The sequence below is a fragment of the Lynx canadensis genome, chromosome A1, assembly GCF_007474595.2.
Source record: "Lynx canadensis isolate LIC74 chromosome A1, mLynCan4.pri.v2, whole genome shotgun sequence".
In the NCBI taxonomy this organism is placed as follows: domain Eukaryota; kingdom Metazoa; phylum Chordata; class Mammalia; order Carnivora; family Felidae; genus Lynx; species Lynx canadensis.
This window is the reverse complement of record NC_044303.2, coordinates 10147261-10169617: the sequence shown is the minus strand read 5'-3', so window position 1 is coordinate 10169617 and position 22357 is coordinate 10147261. Positions and strand designations below refer to the sequence as shown.

At 48.6% G+C, this 22357-nt stretch overlaps 1 protein-coding gene and 1 long non-coding RNA gene across 3 annotated transcripts in view; one reads left to right on the top strand and one right to left on the bottom strand.

The window, feature by feature from the left end:
• Positions 1–15637, bottom strand: part of B3GLCT (beta 3-glucosyltransferase) — a 121590-nt gene extending 105953 nt beyond the window's left edge. The window contains exons 1-2 of the mRNA XM_030308872.2: positions 15544–15637; positions 200–249 (exon numbers count right to left, since the gene is read on the bottom strand). Of these exons, the coding sequence (XP_030164732.1) occupies positions 200–249; positions 15544–15619 (126 nt within the window). The 5' untranslated portion in view covers positions 15620–15637. The remainder of the gene's footprint in view (positions 1–199; positions 250–15543) is intronic.
• A 218-nt stretch (positions 15638–15855) lies between these two features.
• LOC115509425 lies at positions 15856–22095 on the top strand. 2 transcript variants are annotated; one of them, XR_003967333.1, is made up of 4 exons: positions 15856–16037; positions 16643–16862; positions 17231–17446; positions 21810–22095. It is a non-coding gene; the product is annotated as an uncharacterized LOC115509425 (long non-coding RNA). The 2 variants fall into 2 exon arrangements; XR_003967332.1 differs by lacking the exon at positions 15856–16037 and having other exon boundaries at positions 16044–16862.
• The last annotated feature ends 262 nt before the right edge of the window (positions 22096–22357 follow it).

Sequence of the window (22357 nt, the reverse complement as noted above, 5' to 3'; positions counted from 1 at the left end):
AAATAAAATAAAAAATAAATAAAGCAAGTTTATCTGCAGGTTGCCACGAGAGATTAAAAATCTGCATGGACCAACATTTCATTAATTCGTGAAAAGAAACCTGAGAACTATTGTAAGATGAAATCATTACAGCTGCCATTAAAGAAAATATAAGTGAATCTCAGACAGGAAGAATAGATTTGATCATTAGAATTAGTACCTTAGATTGCTTGACCTCTTTCTTTGTATCTTCAGAAACCAAAGCAAAAGCTGGAAAAAAGAAAACATTTTTACATTAAGATCACCAGTTAAGATTCATTCTCATATTTAACAGTCTGGCTTAAAACGGGGGGGGGGGGGGGGGAAAGGGGGCTTGAAGAAGACATATTTTTTTTGCTCATTTTTAAAACCAGCTGCATTTGCTGCAAACTAGTACCACTGGCCGCGTTCATCTCCGGACCTGAAATTATTCATCGGTGCACAGCCAACGTGCTTAGGCTACCAAGCTGAAGGAATAAACCTCAAAGGAATTGGAACCTGTGCACATACCACGTGTGTCTGCGGATATAAACTATGAAATTGATGTGTACAAAATACAACTTCTTAGCAACTCGACGGTGCCTTCCAAAGCAAAGGGGGGATCCCTGAGAATCCAGCGGGAAGCAGTTCAACTCCCTCCTCGCACGATCACTGCCAGAGCCTGGCAGGCAACAGAGCTGAATCTGGGGCAAGCTTTCCGTCTCAGAGGCTCCCGGGCTGGAAGTGTGGTGCAGATAATGCTGCCTCACGCAGGGCCGTTCACAGAACCCACTAATGCAGTGGGGCCAAGACAGCGAGAGGAGCGAAGATCATTCCCTATTTAGAACGATTTAAGGTTTCAAGTTGGAGCCCACAGATAAAGGCATCCCTGTACCCTAGAGACACATCTAGGCTCCACATTTAGAACAACAACAACAACAACATGACAGTAACACTTTGAAAATATAAAGCAAAATAATAAACCCAACAGGCAGGCAGGTTAACTAGACAAAAATAATATGCTTTAATGTTATCGTGTACTTCCCCTGAGGAGCTAAGAGGAAAGCGTCTCATAGCGTTTGCTGTCTCCAATTAGCATCCCCCGGAGAAAATGGGCAATGCCATAGAGCAGTAATGGACTCAAAGGGCCGGACGGCCGATTCCACGGAGCTGTAATGTGGTACAAGAAGCTTCAGTGGTAGGTCTCCTGGGGTAACAGAGGAGGCCCTCCTGAGAGGCGGGAGAACACCTTCCCCATTCGGATGCCTCTGACCCCTCCCTACCCCCCACCCGCAGACATGCACTGCCTCAAGTCCTCTCCCATCAACATTTGCTCCAAGGAAATAACCTAAAACGTATTCACACTAAGACGTAAAAATGAACGTGGTTTAATCACTTCCATTTCCAAGATGGCATCTCAAAAGGCAGGGTGAGCCTGAACCGTAAGGCAAATGAACCTCTACGTGTGAAATTTAGGTAACAGCAGATGTTACGGGAGGCCCCACTGAGACCACCTCATATAAATAATAAATCCCCAACACCACCCCTCCTTACGTTCCTCATTCTGCTTTATTCTTCTGCACAGCACTTACCACCACTGACGTAATACGTATTTATTTATTGCTCGCCTTACATATTAGTTTATTGTAAGCTCTGTGAAGGCAGGAAGGTGGTGCCCCACACCCAAAACACAGCCAGCACATAGGAGAAGGTCAACAAATACTGATCAAATGAATGAATGAGTGAATGCAAGTCTTTGTGATGGCCCTGGGACCACATCACTTACAGGCTGTCTACTCCTTATGCTAGGGAATATCCACTAGCAAAATGAAGGAATTTACTGTGTCCCCCCCCACAACCAATTTATTTTCACCAGGATCTGATCTACTTTTTCATTTTATACACACACACACACACACACACACACACACACACACACACACGCGGCAACCAAAAAGCCCCAATCATTCATGAACTTCTAAAAAGAAAAGATTTAAGCCCAAACACCATTTTAAATTCTGCTTCTGGGTATTTAATTCTTTGGTTTGGTCTTATTTTATTAACCTCCAAACTAGCATGCACAGTGAAAGCCCTCGAGAAGATATCAGAAATAGAATTATTAACGAACATCATATAAGGAAGTCACAACATGTTAATACCACTTAGCACCACAGAATTGCAGGAAATAGAACATTCCAACAACTTGCAGGATATAACAACCATGGTCAATCTAAGACTCGACTCTGAGTCCAAAATCCGACTCCATCAATTCTTAATTCCAAACACAGACAGTCAAAGCTCCCCGGGCTAGAATTCCCTCTTTTGTCAAGATTAAAAAAAAAAAAAAAAAAAAAACCTTCTCAGCTTAACACGTTCAGTGACTCATCATCTAATAAACAGGATTTAGTCTTACCTCACTTTTTTTGCAGGCCAGATGGCTATATGAAAAGGAAGAGTATGTCAACACAAAAGTCCTTTAGAATGCAGACTCTATATTGAAGAAAACATGCCTTTATTTGGTATTGGTTCTGAAAGGTACGAACACATCACCTTTCATAAGCCAGCAACTAATGTCATTTGAGTACGTTTAATGAAGGAATTACATGGGAGGGAGACATTCCCAATAAATCAAGTGAATTCTACAAATCCTCTTTGTTGTAATCAAGACAGCATACCTTTATTCAGGCGAGGCTTAACTGAAGTTAAGAGTAAACTAGATTTTAGTTCCCTCCAAAAATACAAAGGCCTGGAGTTAAGATATTCTTTAAAAAAAACACACACACACAAAACCATCATTTGTCCCTATGACATTCTGCTGTGAAATTTCCCCGATAGAAATAAATTATGTAATATTTAAAGCAGTAACATAAGGGCACGTGGCTGGCTCAGTCAGTAGAGCATGTGACTCCATCTTGGGGTTGTGAGTTCAAGTCCCACGCTGGGCACAGAGCTTACTTAAAAAAACTAAATAAATAAGTACAGCACTAACATAAGACATGCATCGGAGTCACTCTCAGGTATAAGAGCAAATCACAGGGCAAGATAATCCTCATTAAATGAATATAAGCAAATATCTTTTTGCCTTCTGCTTTTACCTTTATGTTTCCATAATCTAAACCAATCACCGGAGAACCAAATGCGTTTTGAAGGCACAGCATATGCTAGACCGCTAATAAATCCAATCTTAAAACAATGGATCCTTTCTAAAATTCCTGCCAACAAAATCCGAGCTTTCACACTTCAGGCACGTGAAAAAGGAGAAATGGTGAAATTTGAGGAGAAAAGTTAGAAAACCGGGCAAGTAAGGTAAGGATGTGCCTGTCACCTCCAACAACCCTAACAGGATACAGTCCCTACAGTGGGACTGTAACACTGGGAGCCAACGGAGGGGAGGGGGGAGCGGGGAGGGAGGAAGGGATCCCCGCTGCTCTGCCAAAGGGAGTGGCCGCGTGAGGCTGGATGTTGGCTGTTTGGTTTCATACTAATTTCCAGATTCAGCGGGGAAAAAATATTCTTGAAAGCTTGGCCTTAATGTGCAGTTGGAGAACTATTCCAAGGTAAATCATGCTCTTATATGCCAAACTGCTGTTTAAAAGTAATTTTCCCTTTTCTATTTTCAACATGAATTCCTGTGAATTGCTGCAGGGAACTATATTTAAAGTGCAAATCGGGACGGGCAATAGAAATAAGACCTTCCCGTGATAACTTTAAATAATTCAAGCCAACTAATGTGTTAGCACACCTATTCTGAGAGATAAATCAAGATTTTACAACTAACCTGGGACTAAGATTTATAGGCCAGCCTAAACCCTGGAGTGCCAGAAAACTGGAGAGGAATTCATTGCAAGGCATTTAAGCAACACTAATCAACTATCTTATCTTGTTCCTGGTTGGGAGTCAGGGACCCCACGCCCCTGCAGGAAAGATGACTGCACCTCCTAACTCCGTTTTGTTCCTGTTCCCTGGACTGTCCTCCCAGACTCTCCCAAGAACGGCAATCACAGAAAACCAGATTAAATACAAAAACGAAAACAGAAAACACGAAGACGCGGGATCGAGTGAGATACTGCGTAAAGCGTTTAGTGTGCGGTTCCACATGTTGCAAACTCAGCGGACGGGGCCATAAAGCTGCCGGTGGTACCACGCTTAGGGCCAGCCTGGGCGGCGTCTAGGCGGTGGGTGGTCGCGGCCCTACCCAGGAGCCTGGAGGGAGGGACTGAAACCGCGTGGCCCTCTCCGCCATCCGGCCGAAGCCACAGCACTCACGGGAAGCTTGCAGCTGGTGGCCCTGCGGGCTCAGGGTCTCACACGGGCTCTGCCCCACTTTTTCTTCCGCCAGGCTGTGGGAGGGAGCCGGCGGGGCTTCACTTTCTTTGCCGTGACCTACTTACAAAACGCTTCACCCAGTGCGGCTCCTCCCCCAGTGGCTCCGGCTTCCCGGAGCTTTCCAGGTTTAATTCCAGGTCCTCGAGAGGAGGCCTTAAGCTCCAGGGTACACAGCCCACAGCCAATTTACTTAGTTCCAATTACCTGCTTTGAAGATAATCCATGCCAGCTGAGGGGACAGAAAGGATCGCACCCCAACCCAGCAACAGGGGGCAGGGTCTGCCTTTTCAGACCAATCTGCTGTCCCTGGGGGTCGTGGCCACACTGGGCCGCAGCCATCCGCCCACCTGGAGGCACCAGCGCCCAGCCTGAGGATGAAGGGCTCCAGGCACTCCCCATGGGCAGAGGACAGAACCAGCCCAGGCATGTGGCCAAAGATCAACGGTTTAACAAGCGTTATGTTTCCGCAACGGGGCCTGGCACATGCCGAGTGCTTTGGGCCTTCGCAGCTCATTAGCAGTATGAATTTATATTTTCATTTGTTAAACAGAAAATCAGAGAGTGTATGACTGCCACGCAATATGCCAGGAGCTGGGAAAGACGAATAAGCAGCTGCCCAAGGAGCTCATGTGAGAGAGGAGTCCCTCGGTCAACAGCCAAGCATACAAGTGTCCACTCCAAGGGCTGTCGTTCTGACGGGAGTCCCCAAGGGAGCACCTGGGGTGGAGACAGAGGGCAGCTCACCCAAGGCAGGGCAGCAGAGGGAAGGGGAGGCTTAAAGGGAGGAAAGCACTGCTTAGGGCGAGCTCGACACAGTGCCTGAGGAAGTAAATTCCAGGCAGCAGAGATTTCAAATTACAAGAGCAAGGAGGCCTGGAAACAGGCTTCTGCATCAAAGCTTGGTTAACAAACAGTCCAATGTGCCCAGAGAATTGATATGTGAGGGGAGGGAGTGACTGGGGCATGGCCACCTGGGGGAGGGAAAGACTGGGGCATGGCCACCCTGGGGGGGGGGGGGGGCCAGGGCAGGACACCCTGGGAGAGGGGGGGTGACCGGGGCAGGGACACCCTGGGGGAGGGGGGGGTGACCGGAGCAGGGACACCCTGGGGGAGGGGGGGGTGACCGGGGCAGGGACACCCTGGGGGAGGGGGGGGTGACCGGGGCAGGGACACCCTGGGGGAGGGGGGGTGACCGGGGCAGGGACACCCTGGGGGAGGAGGGGTGACCGGGGCAGGGACACCCTGGGGGGGGGGGGTGACCGGGGCAGGGACACCCTGGGGGAGGAGGGGTGACCGGGGCAGGGACACCCTGGGGGAGGGGGATGACCGGGGCAGGGACACCCTGGGGGAGGGGGGGTGACCGGGGCAGGGACACCCTGGGGGAGGGGGGTGACCGGGGCAGGGACACCCTAGGGGAGGGGGGGTGACCGGGGCAGGGACACCCTGGGGGAGGGGGGGTGACCGGGGCAGGGACACCCTGGGGGAGGGGGGGTGACCGGGGCAGGGACACCCTGGGGGAGGGGGGGTGACCGGGGCAGGGACACCCTGGGGGAGGGGGTGACCGGGGCAGGGACACCCTGGGGGAGGGGGGTGACCGGGGCAGGGACACCCTGGGGGAGGGGGGTGACCGGGGCAGGGACACCCTGGGGGAGGGGGGGGGCCGGGGCAGGGACACCCTGGGGGAGGGGGGGTGACCGGGGCAGGGACACCCTGGGGGAGGGGGGGGACCGGGGCAGGGACACCCTGGGGGAGGGGGGGTGACCGGGGCAGGGACACCCTGGGGGAGGGGGGGTGACCGGGGCAGGGACACCCTGGGGGAGGGGGGGTGACCGGGGCAGGGACACCCTGGGGGAGGGGGCGTGACCGGGACAGGGACACCCTGGGGGGGGGGTGACTGGGGCAGGGACACCCTGGGGGAGGGGGGGTGACCGGGGCAGGGATATCTGGGAGGGGGAGGGGCCATATCATTAAAGGGGTCAGCGTTAGGGAGTCTGCTTCTATCCTATGTGCTATGAGAAGCTTCTAAGAAAGGGAGTGCCACATTGAAATGTGTGCCTTAGACAGGTTTCTGGAGGAGCCTATTGGGTGGGCTGTGGGGGGACCAAAAAAAGGCACAAACGTGCCAGCTAAGAAGCTAATGGAGCAGGCAATGAGAAATACGCTACGGGACAGAATTCAGACGAGGCAGCATCTGGGCACAGCAGGTTGTGAGCAAAAGCAGGTGTTGGAGACATCAAAGCAGAATGCACAGGCTGAGACAGATCCTACCAATGGAATGGGTGGGGAAGGGAGAGTCCGGAGGGGTTGGTGAGTGAGAGAAAGGAGTGGAGGTGAGTCCGGGATTCGGATGGAGTGGCCGAGTCCACTGGGGTGCCATTCACAAGCTAGAGAATAAGGCGGGGAAGCAGATGTGTGGGAAAACAGTGCGGTTCCCAATATCCTGAGGCGCCGAGGACACTCCGTGGATCTACCCAGCAGCGGCCCATAGCCAGGTGTGGAGCCGGGCACAGGGGTCAAGAGGAGAGGCACCGGCAGCGTCCCCCCTGTACAAAGGAACCAAAGCCACAAGCCTGGATGGGAAAGACGGGAGCGAGGCAACGCCAACATTTCAGGGACAAAACTAAAGACGACAAAAAGGAATGGCCAGGCACAGAGGAGAAGCTAGACAGAAGGCAGTAGTTCAAGGATTTACAAGGTGTTCTTTTAAACTGTTCTCGCCTTAAAGTTTCAAAGCACAAGGGAAAGAGCTTGCAGTGCAGGAGACCGGGACTCCGGGCCCGGCTCCACTGTAAAGAATAGCACGGCACGCTGGTCAGAGATACACAGAATCTAGACTCGCACCTCGTGGCATCCAGGCTCTGCCGCTTAGTAGCTAAGCAACACGGGGCCAGAGACTTGGCCTCTCGGAGCCCCTGCCTCCGTCCCTGTAAAAGGGAGGAAACTAAACAAGAATGAAAATAAGTCGGTGCATGTACAGGTTCAGGATATTACCTGACCTATGGGAAGAGCTATGGAGCCTTTTGCTCAGATGCCAAGTAGCAAACTCAGGAAAGGAGACACACAGCACTGGAGGCTGCCAAGCACAATTCTGCAAGCAGACAGGTGGACAACACTCAGGGGCAGGGAACCCCTGTGCCCCATTCCATGGGTTCTGCACCACTTACAAGGTGATCAGCCAGTTGAGAGAAGTGACGGAGGAGGGGGCCTGGCTCCCCCCCGAGCGTGGCAGTGAGCACAGAGGCGCGACAGTCCTCTTTTGAGCCACCACCTACCCCCATTCGACGTTGCTCCATCTGAAACCCATCTTCTGTTTTATCAAAGAAGTCAATGGGAAAATGGAGTTTGGAATACAAATTTTTCTTCCCTTGGCACCAAAGTTGGCCAAGGGCCAATACACTCTCTGTGCCAAAGGGTAAACATATTTATAGGAAGGACAGTTAAACAGAAGGGAAGAAAAGAGGAAATAACTGTATATTTTAGGAAAGAAAAGATCATTTGCTTCTTTGATTCATATCTCATTTAAACAAGTAATGCGAAAACCCATATGCCACTCAGGATGTGAAAATAAGAAAATTCCAATTCAGACAGAGTTTTGGGAGAGAGACTCAAAACACCACCCTCAAAAAGCATGTTTCACGGGCTGAGTCACAGGTAAGGGGCAGAAGGATCTCTGGTCATACCACCCACTCCAGAATAAACTCAACCACCAAAAAATCAGCACCTCGTGTGATTCCTTCACATTGTAAGAGCAGTGGTGAACGGTTAACCGTGTGGCTAACTTATAGAAACACAACGTAAGCTGAAACGTGGGGTATCTTATTTTCGTAACACAAACAGTGGTTTCAGAAGCCCTTCCTGTCCGTACTACTGAATCCATGGCACCTACAGTCTGAGAGGTTCTAACACCTTAGAAACCTGTCAATTGTCCAAAAACCTTTGTTCTCACAATGCACTGCTCTAGTTTTTGACACTCACGCTCCCCACACTACAGCCCCCCCCCCAGTAGCCCTTGGAAACCTGCCAAATGATGGTGGAACCAGAGAAAGACAGCTCAGTTTGAATTCTGGGGTTTCTGGTTCCTTTCCCAAGGAGAAGAAATACCTGACCAGGACATACGGGCCTCGATTCCACGCTGCACTTTCTCCAAAGCAGCTCCTTGTTTCATTTTAAAGACAAAGCAACTAGCCATCAACTTTACATTCTGCAGATACGCAAGAAAGCCACCCAGTAAGAGTCCCCAGTTTGTACCTGGTCCTGGGGTGGGCCAGGCAGGGTTCCTGCACCCGCCAACACATACAACTTATCTGGGGCCTGGATAAAACTGCAAATCCAGAGGCCTCACCTCAGATCTTCTGATATCAGAAAAATCTGGAGCCAGGACCCCATAAGCTGCGTTTTAACAAAAAAGCCCTTCACAAAGGGAACTCTTCAAGACCCTGAGGTGATTCTCCTGTGTGAAGTCTGACACACTGGGGTGCACAGGTGGACAGACACCAAGGAATGGAAAGGGGCAATTCTTCCAACAGGCCTTGGCCACGTACCTTCCTTCACTCCCTTCACCTCATCAACGAAGCACAAGCTCCAGCATATCCGCCCTCAAGGATTTGGAGAAGATAAATTCAGCATGACATGTAAAGAGCCTTGGGCTTCTTACGGCAAGCAATGATGTAAACTAAAACATATCACCTTTTCAGATCATAAAATATTCTTTTAGGAGTGAAAAGAAGTCCTATCCCTAGGAGAAAAAGGCACTGCTGTAATTGAGATACATTCAAATCTTATTTGATGATGCTTTCACTCATTTTCTTTTTCTTTTTTTTGGATAAGCCTGCAGCTTTACATCACACAGATAAAGACTATTTTCTTCCCCAGCTTCTACCAAATCTTGGATATCCACACATTTTGAGTAAAAGCTTACATGGATTTATTTTACCAATTAAGACTCTCCTCTTTAAAAAAAAAAAATGTGTGTGTATGTATATGTATATTATATATATTATATGTATATATTACATATATATTATATGTACATATATATTATATGTACATATTATATACATTATATGTATATACACATATACATATGTACATATTATATACATTATATGTATATATACATATGTACATATTTTATACAATATATGTATATTATATCATATTATATCATATATATCATATATCATATATATCATTTATATTATATATATATTCCAACTGCTGCCATATCTCTCCACAGCCAAGCTCTCCTATGAGCTCCAGACCCACAAATCTAACTGCCCACCTGACATGGAACCTGACTATCTCACACGCACCCCAAACTCAACTTGTCCAAACTAAACTTGTCATCCTCACCTCCCTCTAAAATTAAATTTTAGAAAAACGTCTGGGTACTTAATGCCACAGAACTGTACACTTATAAATGGTTAAGAGAAATTTCATGTTATTTAGCTACAATAAAAAGAAAAAAACCTGTTTAAATCTGGTCCTTCTCCATTAGCGCCTGTATCAGTAAACAGCACCAGGAGCCGCCCACAGCTCGTGACAGAAACCTGATTCATGCGTGACCCCCGCCTTCCTCTCAGCCCACTGTACCCATCAATCGCCGTGTCTTAGAGAGTGTTAATCATCCCTCCCGTGGTTGATTCCAACAGCCTCCTCACTGGTCCCACACGTCCCCGCTGGCCGCCTCTTAATTCCTGTTCCATAGGAAAACCAGAGTGAATTTCTCAAACTGCAAAGTTAAATCATGTCACTCTCCTAGGACAGCCCTTCCGCCACTTCCCACTGCTCTAAGGACAAAGTCCCAAGTCCTTACCCTCATCTGCAAGAGCCTGCATTGTGTGACCCCCTACTGATCTTCCCAGCCCCTCTCCCGATCTCTCCAGGCCCAGTCCTTTCTGCACTGTGTTTCTCTGGGCACCAAGCTCTTTCCCCTGCCACACGTAACCCCATCCTTCATTTAACGGATTTCTGCTTCCCCTTCCAGTCTGAGCTCTGATGTCCCCTCCTCCAGGAAGCTCTCCTTGAGCCCCAGCTCCAAGGTTCCCCAACCTGGCACCTGGCACCGTTGACACTAGACCGATCGCTGATTCTGGGCAGGGGGAGGTGGTCCCGGGCACTAGGATTGCTCAGCCACGCCGCGAGCTCAGAGGCCAGTGACCCTAACCCTTCCTGCCAAATCATCCCTGTGACCACCAGAAAGTCTCTAGCCCTTGACAAGTGTTCTCCCAGGGGCAAGATCGCCCTCTGTTGAGAAACAGGACTCCAAACTCCAGGCTAAAGACCCTCCTGAGACACGCGTTCCCACAGCACCCCGAACTCCTCTGCCACACTGAGCACAGTGCAATTTGTTTCCGCATGTTCCTTCCCCTCGAGACTGCAAGTTCCACGGGGGGAAAGCCAGACCAGATCTGTCTCCTTCCTGCGATATCCTCAGTGCGTGACATATGGAGATACTCGACAGTTTTTGAATAAACGAACAAAAATTTCGAGGACAGGTCTTTCTTTCAATACTACTGTTGACATTCTCTAGTAGTGCAAATCAGCGTCTACACCGAATCGGGTTTCTCTGGGAGTGGCCTTGTGAAGAGAGCTTTGAAATACGGAATCAAGGACGACTCTCAATCAGTAATAGATCTGATGAACCTCTGACACTCCCTAGAATTTTTCCTTTGTGTTGGGAAAGATGGAATTAATGCTCCTGTACACTGTTCTTAAGCAAGAATCTGGCAACACCAAAGATGAATCACCCATATGTTACAAAGGGGCAAAATCTAGAACATTTGCAAATTCCCCATAAATAATCCCTTTGTGCCTAGAAATTATGCCTGATTTATAATGTTTCTAATGAAAAGAAAAACAAACCACCTGGCCCTTCGTCGTCCAAATGAGGTCAATTACCAGGACTTGCTCAAGTACTGGGCCTACGATGCTTGCCTCAGAGCAAGTTAACAAAAGTTGACAGAAGGGTCAGGACAGCTCTTCCCCACCCTGGCCATCCCACCTGAAACAGTTGCTCTTCCCCCCCCCCTTATATGCCCCCAGTTAAAGAGCTTGACTATTGGCTCTGGGCAAATGCCCTTGGGTCAAGTCTGTGACCAAGGGGGCTGCATCAACTTGAGGCCCAGACTACCCATCCAGATGGGTAAAACCTGTATCAGTCATATCTGTTATAAGAAATAAGGGGGTTTAAAAATATATAAAAATAAAAATAACAATAAAAACACCTGGGATCAGGTCTGATTCTTGGTGTCCCAAAATGTCTAATTCACTGCAGTGAAAAGAATCTGAGCAAGAACTGGACCAGAATGAAAAATCATCCCTAACTTTGGCAGATGCTAAGAAATACAATCCTGAATCATAAAGAGGAGAAACAGGGATAAGAAAGATAAAAGTTAGGGGCGCCTGGGTGGCTCAGTCGGTTGAGTGTCCAACTTCGGCTCAGGTCATGATCGCGCGGTCTGTGAATTCGAGCCCCACGTGGGGGCTCTGTGCTGACAGCTCAGAGCCTGGAGCCTGTTCTCTGTCTCCCTCTCTGCCCCTCCCCTGCTCATGCTCTGTCTGTCTGTCTGTCTGTCTCTCTCTCTCTGTCAAAAATAAACAAACATTTAAAAAAAAAAAGAAAGGGGCGCCTGGGTGGCGCAGTCGGTTAGGCGTCCGACTTCAGCCAGGTCACGATCTCGCGGTCCGTGAGTTCGAGCCCCGCGTCAGGCTCTGGGCTGATGGCTCAGAGCCTGGAGCCTGTTTCCGATTCTGTGTCTCCCTCTCTCTCTCCGCCCCTCCCCCGTTCATGCTCTGTCTCTCTCTGTCCCAAAAATAAAAACGTTAAAAAAAAAAAATTAAAAAAAAAAAAAAGAAAGAAAGATAAAAGTATCTTATTTTACCATTGGTTCAAATGAGCTTCTTCACAGATGTTATCGATTAGGATTAGGCTGGCTGCGTGTAATCGAAAACCCAAACAACTGAGGCTTAAAGAAGACAGGGGCTTATTTTTAATATCATGCCCAACAAGTCCGGAAATAAGTGACCCAGGACTGGCATGGTGTCCCACATCCATCTAGCACCCAGGTGGTGTTATCCTTTCTGCTATACTGTCCTTACTACTTGCTTCTGTCTTCAAGGTCACCTCATGGTCACAAGATGGCCACCACGGCTCCAGCCATCAGATTCACAGACAATGGGAAGGAAGATGAAACAAAGGCCAAAAAAAAATGCAATTTAAAAAAAGCCAGCATCCGAGCTGCATCAGCCGCCATTACCAAGAGACCCACCCAAAAATCTCAATAGATAACTCAGTGGCTAACCCTGCTTTGCAAGGGCCACTGAGAAATGTGTTTTCGCCACACTGCCACTGCCGCCCCCGACACCACATTCCTCCACCCTTTCCCTCACTCCCTGTATTATTAGTCAGCTAGAGCTGCCATGACAGAAACCACAGACTGGGTGGTTCGAACGGCAGAAATTTACTCCTCACAGTTCTGGAAGCTAGAAGTCCCAAATCAAGGTGCCAACGGGGTTGGTTTCTGCGGAGACCCCTTTCCCTGGCTTGTAGGTAGCAGTCTTCTTACGGTGTCCTCACATGGCCTTTTCTCTGTATGCATCCCTGGTGTCCCTTCCTCTTCCAAGAAGGATAAGGATGATAAGGACACAGGCCCTGTTGGATTTGGGCCCCACCCTTATGACATCATTTAACCTTAATTATACTCCTTGAAGACCCTATCTCCACATGCAGTCAGGTGACACTCCTGATTATCTAACGGGCTTTCTTAGTCTGGAAAAGAAGGAACCAAGGGTTACTGGGCAAGCAGAGAGCAGTCTCTGCCACAATAGATCAGTCTGTTAAAACTGTAAGAAATGGCAAAGTTCTGGTATTTTATCTAGTCTATGCCTCCTGTTTTCTAGGAGAAAATGGAGCTCAAACTCACTAGAAGCCACACAGCGGCTGGCGCAGAGGTGTGAATAAATCTGATTCTAGAACTGGCACTGGACTTTAGAATTGAAGTTTACAGTGAATTTGATCTGTATAATCATATGGATTTAAAATAAATTTTCCATATTGACTCTTCTCTGAAAACTCAAACGAATATGCTACAGTTTGTGGGAAAACTAAACTATATATACCCAGGCCAAACTTCTAAGGGGATATTTAGAGTATTTTTCACCCATCAGGATTGTTCACATGCGTCAGAACTCCTGTCATAATCTCTCGTTTTAGCAAGATTCCAAGATTCCTGATTTCAAGATTTACAGAGCGGGCACCGCATCTTTTTACGTCTTGGTGCTCCCCCAACACCACCAAAGCAGAGCTCAATAAACTGAACCCGTGATTTACTTCAGACCTCGAAGAACACAGCTTCCTGTATTCTTGAAATCCATGAAAGCCAGTTCACAGAGCCAAATGTCTCCCAGGGACCTTTTAATAGGTTTTACGTCTTATTTATTGTGCTTATCTGACAACTTCACAATGTTAATAGACATCTCTAAAAATGTGTTGACATTCTGGTTCATTCTGACTGTCCTTTAACGTACTATCAAGTTTGGGCAGTGCAGCTATTCCCTTAAGTGCAGTGCAAAATAGATACGTGTAGCAATACATTTAAATGTGTTTCAGCCCATATATTGAATATATTATATACAAATATTATATCCCCAGTACAGCATTATAAAGTGCAGTGCTATAAATAGAATGCCAATTTCGGCTACCACCCACCCCATTTGCTTAGGTGCAAAACTCCCAGGCAGCAAGCCAAGTGATGCAGCCAAGAGTCACCTAGTCAACCTCCCACCCCTCCAACCTCCCCTTCCCCCAGGGCTGCCCTGGCCAGCGATGCATTCTTCCACTGAAGCAGATCTCCAAGTTTAGTTGCTCACCACCGTCAATTACAGCTTTCTCTGCCCAAGGTGCCCGAATGCTTTTAATTGCATTGTTGCTTACTTAATCATGCATGTGAACAATTAATTAACAATTAATCTCACTAGATTTTCCCACACGTAGTGAGCACCTATAGAAATGCCGGGGGCGGGGACGCAAATAAGGCCCCTATTCGAAGAGTTTAAATCCAAATTAAAAAAACGTGCTGTAAAGGTTCCGGTGGGCTACCAAAAATCAATGTGCAACAACGCTACGTCTTTTCCTAAGTTGCACCATTCTGCCATTTCTAAAAATCTGAAATTACTGCCTTTTAACCGACTGGAAACCCAAAAGTCCGGGTTAGAGGACAATAACCCTGAGAACACTGAAAAGGGAGCAATTCTTCCCCCAAGCTTTCAACCTTGAACAAGTCTCATCATACACGTCCATTACGGTGATTTTTTTTTTTTTTTAACTTCTGCCCCATCCTTTTACGATACGGTGGAGAAAATACTCCTGCGAGGAGACCGGGAGGGAAAAAAGGGAAGGGGCATTACCGCAGCAGCAGACCCGACAAGCATTGTCTCCAGAAGTGTTCTCTGATTTTCCCCCATAGCGACCCAAGATTGGGAAGCGTCCGCACCGCCTCCCCCACGCCACGACCGCACACACTGAGGGCCCAGCCGGGCACCCCGATCCTCCCTTGCTGGCCCAGGACTCCGTAGAAGGGGCTGGTGCCAAGTTGGCGTCTCGGCCCGGGAGACCAGGGCACGGCCGGAAGACCCCGCGGACGTGGGGGGGGGGGGACACCGTCCCTCGCCCCCGCCCGCGGGGCGCGGGGGTGCGGGACGAGCGAGCGGCCCGGACGCCGGGCCACCCGCTCGCCTCCAGCCGGCGGCGCCCGCGCGGGGCGAGCGGGGCGCGCGGGGCAGGCGGGACGCGGGCGGAAGGCAGGGGGGCGGGACCGCGGCCGCCGCTTCCCTCCTCTCAAAGTTTCTCGCAGTTGCACATTTACTCAGCGCTTCCTGTGGGGGTGAGCGCCTCGCCCTCCCGGCTCGGCCGGCCGCCAGCTCCCGGCGGAAGGAGGCGGGCAGACGCGAGCGGGGCCGGGGCGGCGGCGGGACCCAGCGAGCCGAAAGGGGCCGGGCGCGGCGCGCCCCGGGGTCCCGGAGAGCCGGGTCCCCCCCGCCCGGACGCCGCGAGGGGGCGCTGCCGCCGGCGCGGCGGGGACGGGACGGCGGGACGCGGGCGCCCGCGGGGCAGGGCTGGGCCGCCCGCCGCCTCCTCCCGCGCGCGGACGCGGGGCGCGGGCGGCAGCGCCCGGGAAGCCCACGCCTCTCCCGTGCGCGCCCGGGCCGCCCGCTACTTACCCAGGGAGCAGGTGAGGAGCGAGAGCAGCGCCGGGAGTGCGAGGCGGCGGCGGCCGCGGCCGGCGGGCGGCAGCATCCCGGCGGCGGGGACCGTGCGCCCTGCTGGAGCGCGGGGACGGGAGACGCGCGGGGAGCGGAGCTGCGCCGCTACCGCTGCCGCCCCTGCCGCCGCGGCTGACCCTTCTCCGCCGGCTCCCCTCCTCCCTCCTCGGGCTCCGCCGCGCCGGCTCCGGTCGCGCCCTCTGGCGGCCGGCTTGGGGAGCGTCCCCGTGCCCGTTCCAGCGCCTGCCTGGCCCGCGGCTGTGCCCGGGGTCCCGCGACGCGGTGTGGGTAGAGGTGGCTGCACCTCCGCAGCGACCCTAGCCTCTGCTCCTTCCGGCCGTTAGTCTCCACTCCTTTTCTCCCTCTTCTCCCTTACCTGGACCCCATCTTCTGCCTTCCCGTCCCCCCCCCCACTTCTCCGTCACCTCCCTTTCCGGGATCTCCAGGAGTAGGTCAGTAGTTACCCTTCTCGCTCCCAAAGTGGGGGACGGGAGAAGTGGGGGGGGGGACAGGAAGGAAAGGAGAAGGACTTTTTCCTCCCTGCTAACGTATCATCGGCCATTAAAAAAAAAATCAATAATTCAACTCTTAATATTGTTGGCACCAGTGTTCTACTTTGATGAAGGTGTTTTTAATCAGCTCAACTAATTTACTTAATATCCCCCTTTAATGGGCTTTGGCCAAGAGCTTAGGCCTGGAATTTGGCTTTCGACAGAAGTTTGTGTAAATGTAATTTCGTGTAAATGTAATTTTAAGCGGTTCACCGTAATGGAAGAGGGAGGGTGTAGTTTTTTTCAAAACGTATGATAAAAATTGATATACAGAGAAGTGGAGTGACGCGTGTAAGCCTCATGTGGAGAGACCCTCTTGTCCCCATGGGACTGTTCAGGGGCTTCCCTCCCCAGCCAGGAGACGTGGAAGCCCTGGCGAGGTCTGGCCCCCTTGTGCTGTGTGGTGGGCAGAGGAGGAAAGCAATAACCGAGAACTCTGAATCCCCTCTAATGGTTCTTCACTGCTTTGTGCCTCCCCCAAGCCTTGACTCCTTTCTCTCTCCTAGAAAGCATACAGGACCAAGTGCCCATCACCCACCTGAGATTAGACCATGACCTCCTGAAGCCTGTGTGGGTGTTTTCATTCATACCTCATCGTATTTGTTGGATGCCTACTCTGTGCCTGCAACGGTGCTAAGCTCACCGGCACCTTCCACACGGACGGGCCACTGTTCACCCACTCGCTAAACGTTAAAAGGAGACCGGTGCCAGGTGGTGGGAATACAAGTAAGGTGTTAGGATGATAGCGAAGCAGGTGCTGAATAAATGCTTGTTGTGTTGAGCCTTATAAAAGTGGAGACCATCGTGGGGCTTAGCCTTGAATGCGTTAGGATAATATTGTTGTTTGCCCAACGTGCAACACCTGCTGCCAGTGCTTTAACAAGGACGTCTAGAGACTGTGGGTTTTCTCTCTGGTTCGTACGGACTTCTTGAAACTGGAAACTGAATACCTTGTGTGTCGTCCATTTTGCGTGAATGCAAATGGCGCGATCTTGTTATTCAGCCGGGGTTTGTGGCTACCTGTCAATAACTATTTTTACAAAAAGAGACATGAAAGAATCCTTTCTTTCTTTCTTTTTTTTTTTTTTTTTTAGTGAAGCTTCTTTTCAAACTCATGGTTGACTGCCTCGATCCCTTTTATCTTCTAAAACCTGCCTGCCTGGTTAAAAGTTCTAGAAGGTTTCCAGCGTCCAAAGCTGTTCAGCGTTCTTCCGAGAAAACATCCCGCCACATGTATTTGATTTTGAGTATCAAAACAAGATGTGTTTAAAAAGAACAGAAGCCTAATAATTAAGCAGCTTACTTACCAGGTATGTGTTCAAATACCTACTCCACATTTCGTAACAGGCAACTCTTAAGTGCTCAATCAACGTTCTTGTCAAAATGCACCACGTTGAGAGTATTTTGTGTGCTGGAACAAAGTGTGGGAAATGGAGCCCCAAAGACAACAGGGAGCACACTGTTTAAGTAACAAATCTGCCCCAGCGTTCTTCCGTTCCACAGTAGACATAGATAAATGGCACGTTACAAAGCTCCATAACTCACATTTTAAAAAGGATTACCTTTCACTTACTCTGGTCATATGATAAATGGACTTCCTGGGAGTTCCCTCTCCCAAAAACAAGTTGAAAGTTAACTGAAACAAAATGTGCTCATGAGGACACTAACAGATACGTGGTTAGGCACCCCGTGCCTCAGTGCCTCTTCTGCTATTTGAAACACCAACTGTAAGGGACCACTCTCCATGCAAACGCGTAAATCTCGTAAACTCTAAGATTGTGATATGAAAAAAGAGCATGCCTTATCTCTGTCTTCCTGGGGGTCACGCATCTTAATTCCAGATGCCACCCCCATACTGACCCCTGAAAGTATGCCCCTCCCCTGTGCGGGAATGAAGCAAGGAGTCCCCTCTTTCTGGGGAGGAGGGCCTGTTACAACATAATTAAAACAGTCTGGTAGTTTTTAAAAGAATTTTCTAAATTCCACAGAAGAATATAAAGACCTATGCATAAAACCATAGATAGCCAAATAATCTAATAAGCAAGCTCCAAACAGATGGTTTCTGAGCTTATACTAACTATAGACCCAGATGCCAGAATCCGTTCATTTAACTGATAGTGAATGGTTTCTAGCCCACGTCCATTGCTAAGGCTTTGGATGCAAAGCATAAAACATGGCATTGAGCACAAACTCACAGTCCAGTTAGGGAGATAAAAATGTTCCTAAGTAATTTTTTTGCCCTGTGATAAGTGCTACAGTACAGGTGGATGGAAACACTTTGGAACATACAGAGGGGAAAACAAAATGGTGGCCATGGGAATCCATCAGTAAGGCCAAAGTGACTTGTGCGGGGTCTTAAAGGAGACCTAGGATCCTGGGCTGAGAAAAGGAGGAAAGGCGTCCCAGGCAGAGACACAACACGCACAAAGCAGATCAGTCTAAAGAAGTTTGGTGGGCTGTGAAGCGGCCATAGGGTGGCCCAGGCTTCGTGCCCAGCCCTCTCCCCGTCTGCTACCTCTCTCCCACGGCTTGCAAGTTCCCATAGCAGCAAAGACCAAGGGACAGATTCCAACTCTCTGCTCTAGGGCCCTCTCACCTTCAGGAGAGCCGTTTTCTTCACACACAGAGAAGTGGCTTTAGGGATTCTTTTAAAATACCTAAAATCAAGCCTAGGGTCTGACAGTGGACGAGAATGTCCAAAACTGGATCTCTAGGACATAAGGTCATTGTAAATCAGACCCATGATGTAACCACCTGGCCAGTCATGCCAGTCGTCCCCAGAATCCGTGCACACCTGGTAACAGGAGAGCAACGCGTCACTTCACCTGATGCTTTAAGCTTTAGGGAAGCAAGAGAATCTTTATTCCCTGTGGGAGAAGTGTAAGACAGGAAGAAGAGACACACAGCAAGAAACTTCGTGGTTCAGAGTAGATCCAGTGCCCACAACCTCCCCCTGCAGCAGGTGCTCAAGAGGAACACCCTGATAACACAAATAAGGGGGCCTCTCCAAAGCCCGAGAGGAGCCGGTCTCACTTTGCTTCCAAAGCTATTCAAAAGCCATAGGTGAAACCTATCAAGCCAGACTTCCAAACAAGACTTTTAGCCCAAGAGGCTTATCCGCAGGATTCTTAACAAACCAACAGCCCTGAACCAAGATCCAGGAAATAAAAGTTACGGTCTCAGCAGGCCCCCAGGACAAGCCCACCAATCCAAGGCTATTACCATTGGATTTTCTGTTCTTTTGAAGATACCGTGCGGTACAAACACTTCTCTGAAGGAAAAAAAAAAAAAAGCTACCTCCTAGAAACTTCTGAACAGAAGTAGATCATCTGCTTTTGTTCTTCTTTCTGGAATCACATATCCTTCAGTTTTCAGTAAGATTAGGGATTGCTCCTGATAGCTGTATCAACACGAGCAACGGGAAGTGTCTGCGTTTGAGTTTTTTTGAAGCAATTTAAGTATATTTTATCTCCTCTGTGATCCATTCTTTTTTTTTTTCCTTGAAAGAGAGAGAGAGAGACAGAGTACGAGTGGGGGAGGGGCAGAGAGAGAGGGAGACAGAATCCACAAAGCAGGCTCCAGGTTCTGGGCTGTCTGCACAGAGCCCAACTTGGGGCTCGAACCCGTGAACCACAAGATCATGACCTGAGCCAAAGTCGGACACTTAACCGACTGAGCCACCCAGGCGCCCCTCTAGGATCCATTCTTAATAGTCAATTTATTTAAACTATAATAATAATAATAATAATAATTCACCCATGTCTCCTATCCCCCACCCATTACCTCTGGAAACCGATCTATTCTCTGCATCTATGAGCTTGTTTATTTTTTTTATATATACATATATTTTTTAGTCTCTGCATATAAAAGAGATCATGCAGTATTTGTCTGACTTATTTACTCAAAGTCCATCCATGTTGTTGCAAATGGCAAGATGTTATTCCTTTGTGTGGCTGAATAATATTCTTTATTCTTTTCTCATTACCCATTCATCTATCAGTGGACACAGGTTTTTTCCATAGCTTGGCTATTGTAAATAATGCTGCAATGAACATTGGGGTGCAGATACCTTTTCCAATTGGTTTTCGTTTCCTTTGGATAAATACCCAGAAGTAGAGTTGCTGAATCCTATGGTAGTTGTATTTTTACTTTTTTGAGGAACCCTTATACTGTTTTCCATAGTGGCTGTGCCAGCTTACATTCCCACCAACAGTGGGATCCCCACTATTTCCAGACGACCGGATATTAAATGTAGAAAACGCTGAAGACTCCATCAGAAAGCTTAGAACTAATAAAAGAAATTCAGTAAAGTTGCAGGATATAAAATAAGTATACAAAAATCTGTTGGGTTTCTATATACTAATAATTCACCATCAGAAAGAGAAACAATCCCGTTTACAATTGCATCAAAAAGAATAAAATACCTAGTAATAAACGTAACCAAGGAGATACAACCCTATTTGTTAGAAACTACCAGAAATTAATGAAAGAAAATGAAGAAAACATAAATAAATAAATAATAGCTATGTGGTGCTTTTATTAAGACTTTTATTAAGAACAGAAGGTGTGGGTCATAAATGCACAGCAGCTTACATGAAATGTGTTGGTGTTTTGGGTTTTTGGGTGCTGTTGCCAATAAATAGTCATTTCTTTTACAACAGCTGCTTTCAGGTGTAGGATCCTGGTTAATAAACTCAACAAAACGAACACAATTCTTCTTCACTTATCCATCAATAAACATGTCAGAGAGTAACGGCAGGTAGGAGGCCCCCACAGGACCTGCTGAGGTTGGGAAGAGAAACGCGTTTCCTGGGGAGATCACAGTCTGGTGGAGAGGACCGAGATGCACATAAGTAGCCATGAGCTTGTGTAGAATATGGAAAGCACTCTAAGAAGCATCTGAACAGAGTATGACAGAAATGCAGGGAGAAGGTTAGCACATCCACCTGCGGGGCGGAAGAAGGTCTCGCACACGGGGAGTTGAACTGCGGGTTAAGGGTCAAAGGGGCTGTCTGCAGCGAGAGAAGGTGAGAAGGGCATTGCAACAGAGAGAACAGGGCGGCCAGTAACATGGAAGCTGGGAGCTACGAGTTCAAAGACTGAGGAGTTCAGTTTGGCCGGCACATAGGGAATATGAAGGAGAAGCCAGTTCGGGCTGCCTTGAGGAGGACGTTAAATGCCATGCTAAGGAGATTGACCTTCCGTTGAGTGTCGCAGGAAGGGCAGTGGAGAGATGGGAAAGGTGTTTCAGTGGTAATGACAAAACCCTCCACCGTGACACCGTAGCTCCTAAGGCCTGTCTTGTGTCCTAAGTCTGCAACCGCTGTCAGAAAACCCGGTACGTAATGTTCCCTGTTCATGTGTGTTGTGTCCTGATTTCCTGAAAGGGCTATGCTGTGAAAAAATTAATTCACCGGTAACACTTTGGATGAATTGGAGAGAGGAAGGAAAAGCAGAAAGAATCGTTAAAAAAAAAAAAAAAAAGCACACCCGAAACTAATATAATTACTTTCAACTATGTGACTTCATTTAACCCTCCCAAAAAGTATACATAAAAGGGCCATTCTCCTCGCTCTGCAGAGCGGTAAAGTGAATCTCAGGCAGGTCAAACCCCAACAGCCTGAACTGCCTTTGGTGGCACTTTCTTTCCACAAAGTTGTGCTCTTTAACCAGGGTGGCAGCAGCAGGAAGAGAAGGGATCACTGTGAAGACGTGACAGAGGGCAGATCAACCATCCAGTTCTCGTGGGTGAACGGCTATTGGCTGGAGCGAAGAGACCGCAGAAGGAGATGGACGGAGCAACGAACTAAAACAGAGATCGGCCAGAGGAGCGAATTGGTAGAGAAACAAATGGCAGTTCATCATTACTACCATTATTACTGAGAGCTACACCCTCACAGAATCAACGGCCTAATAGTCATAGCTAATATTTAATAAACACGTATACACCACGTATTCAGCCAAGGGCTCTACAGGCATTACTTCTCGTTAAATAACGTTTTGTTCAATTCTCAAGACGATCATTTCACGCAGCTCTCAAAACTTTCTGTGACAACACTAACATGTTATTTGCTTTTTAATCTGTGTTGAATTTCCACCAATGGTGAAAAGCAGCACGGGTCAAAGTGCTGTTGTATTGGCTCAGCGCTAATCAAGGCAGTGGTAACGGCAACACAAAAGCCAAGTTACCGCTTAACGGAACAGTACGAATTACTAATCTT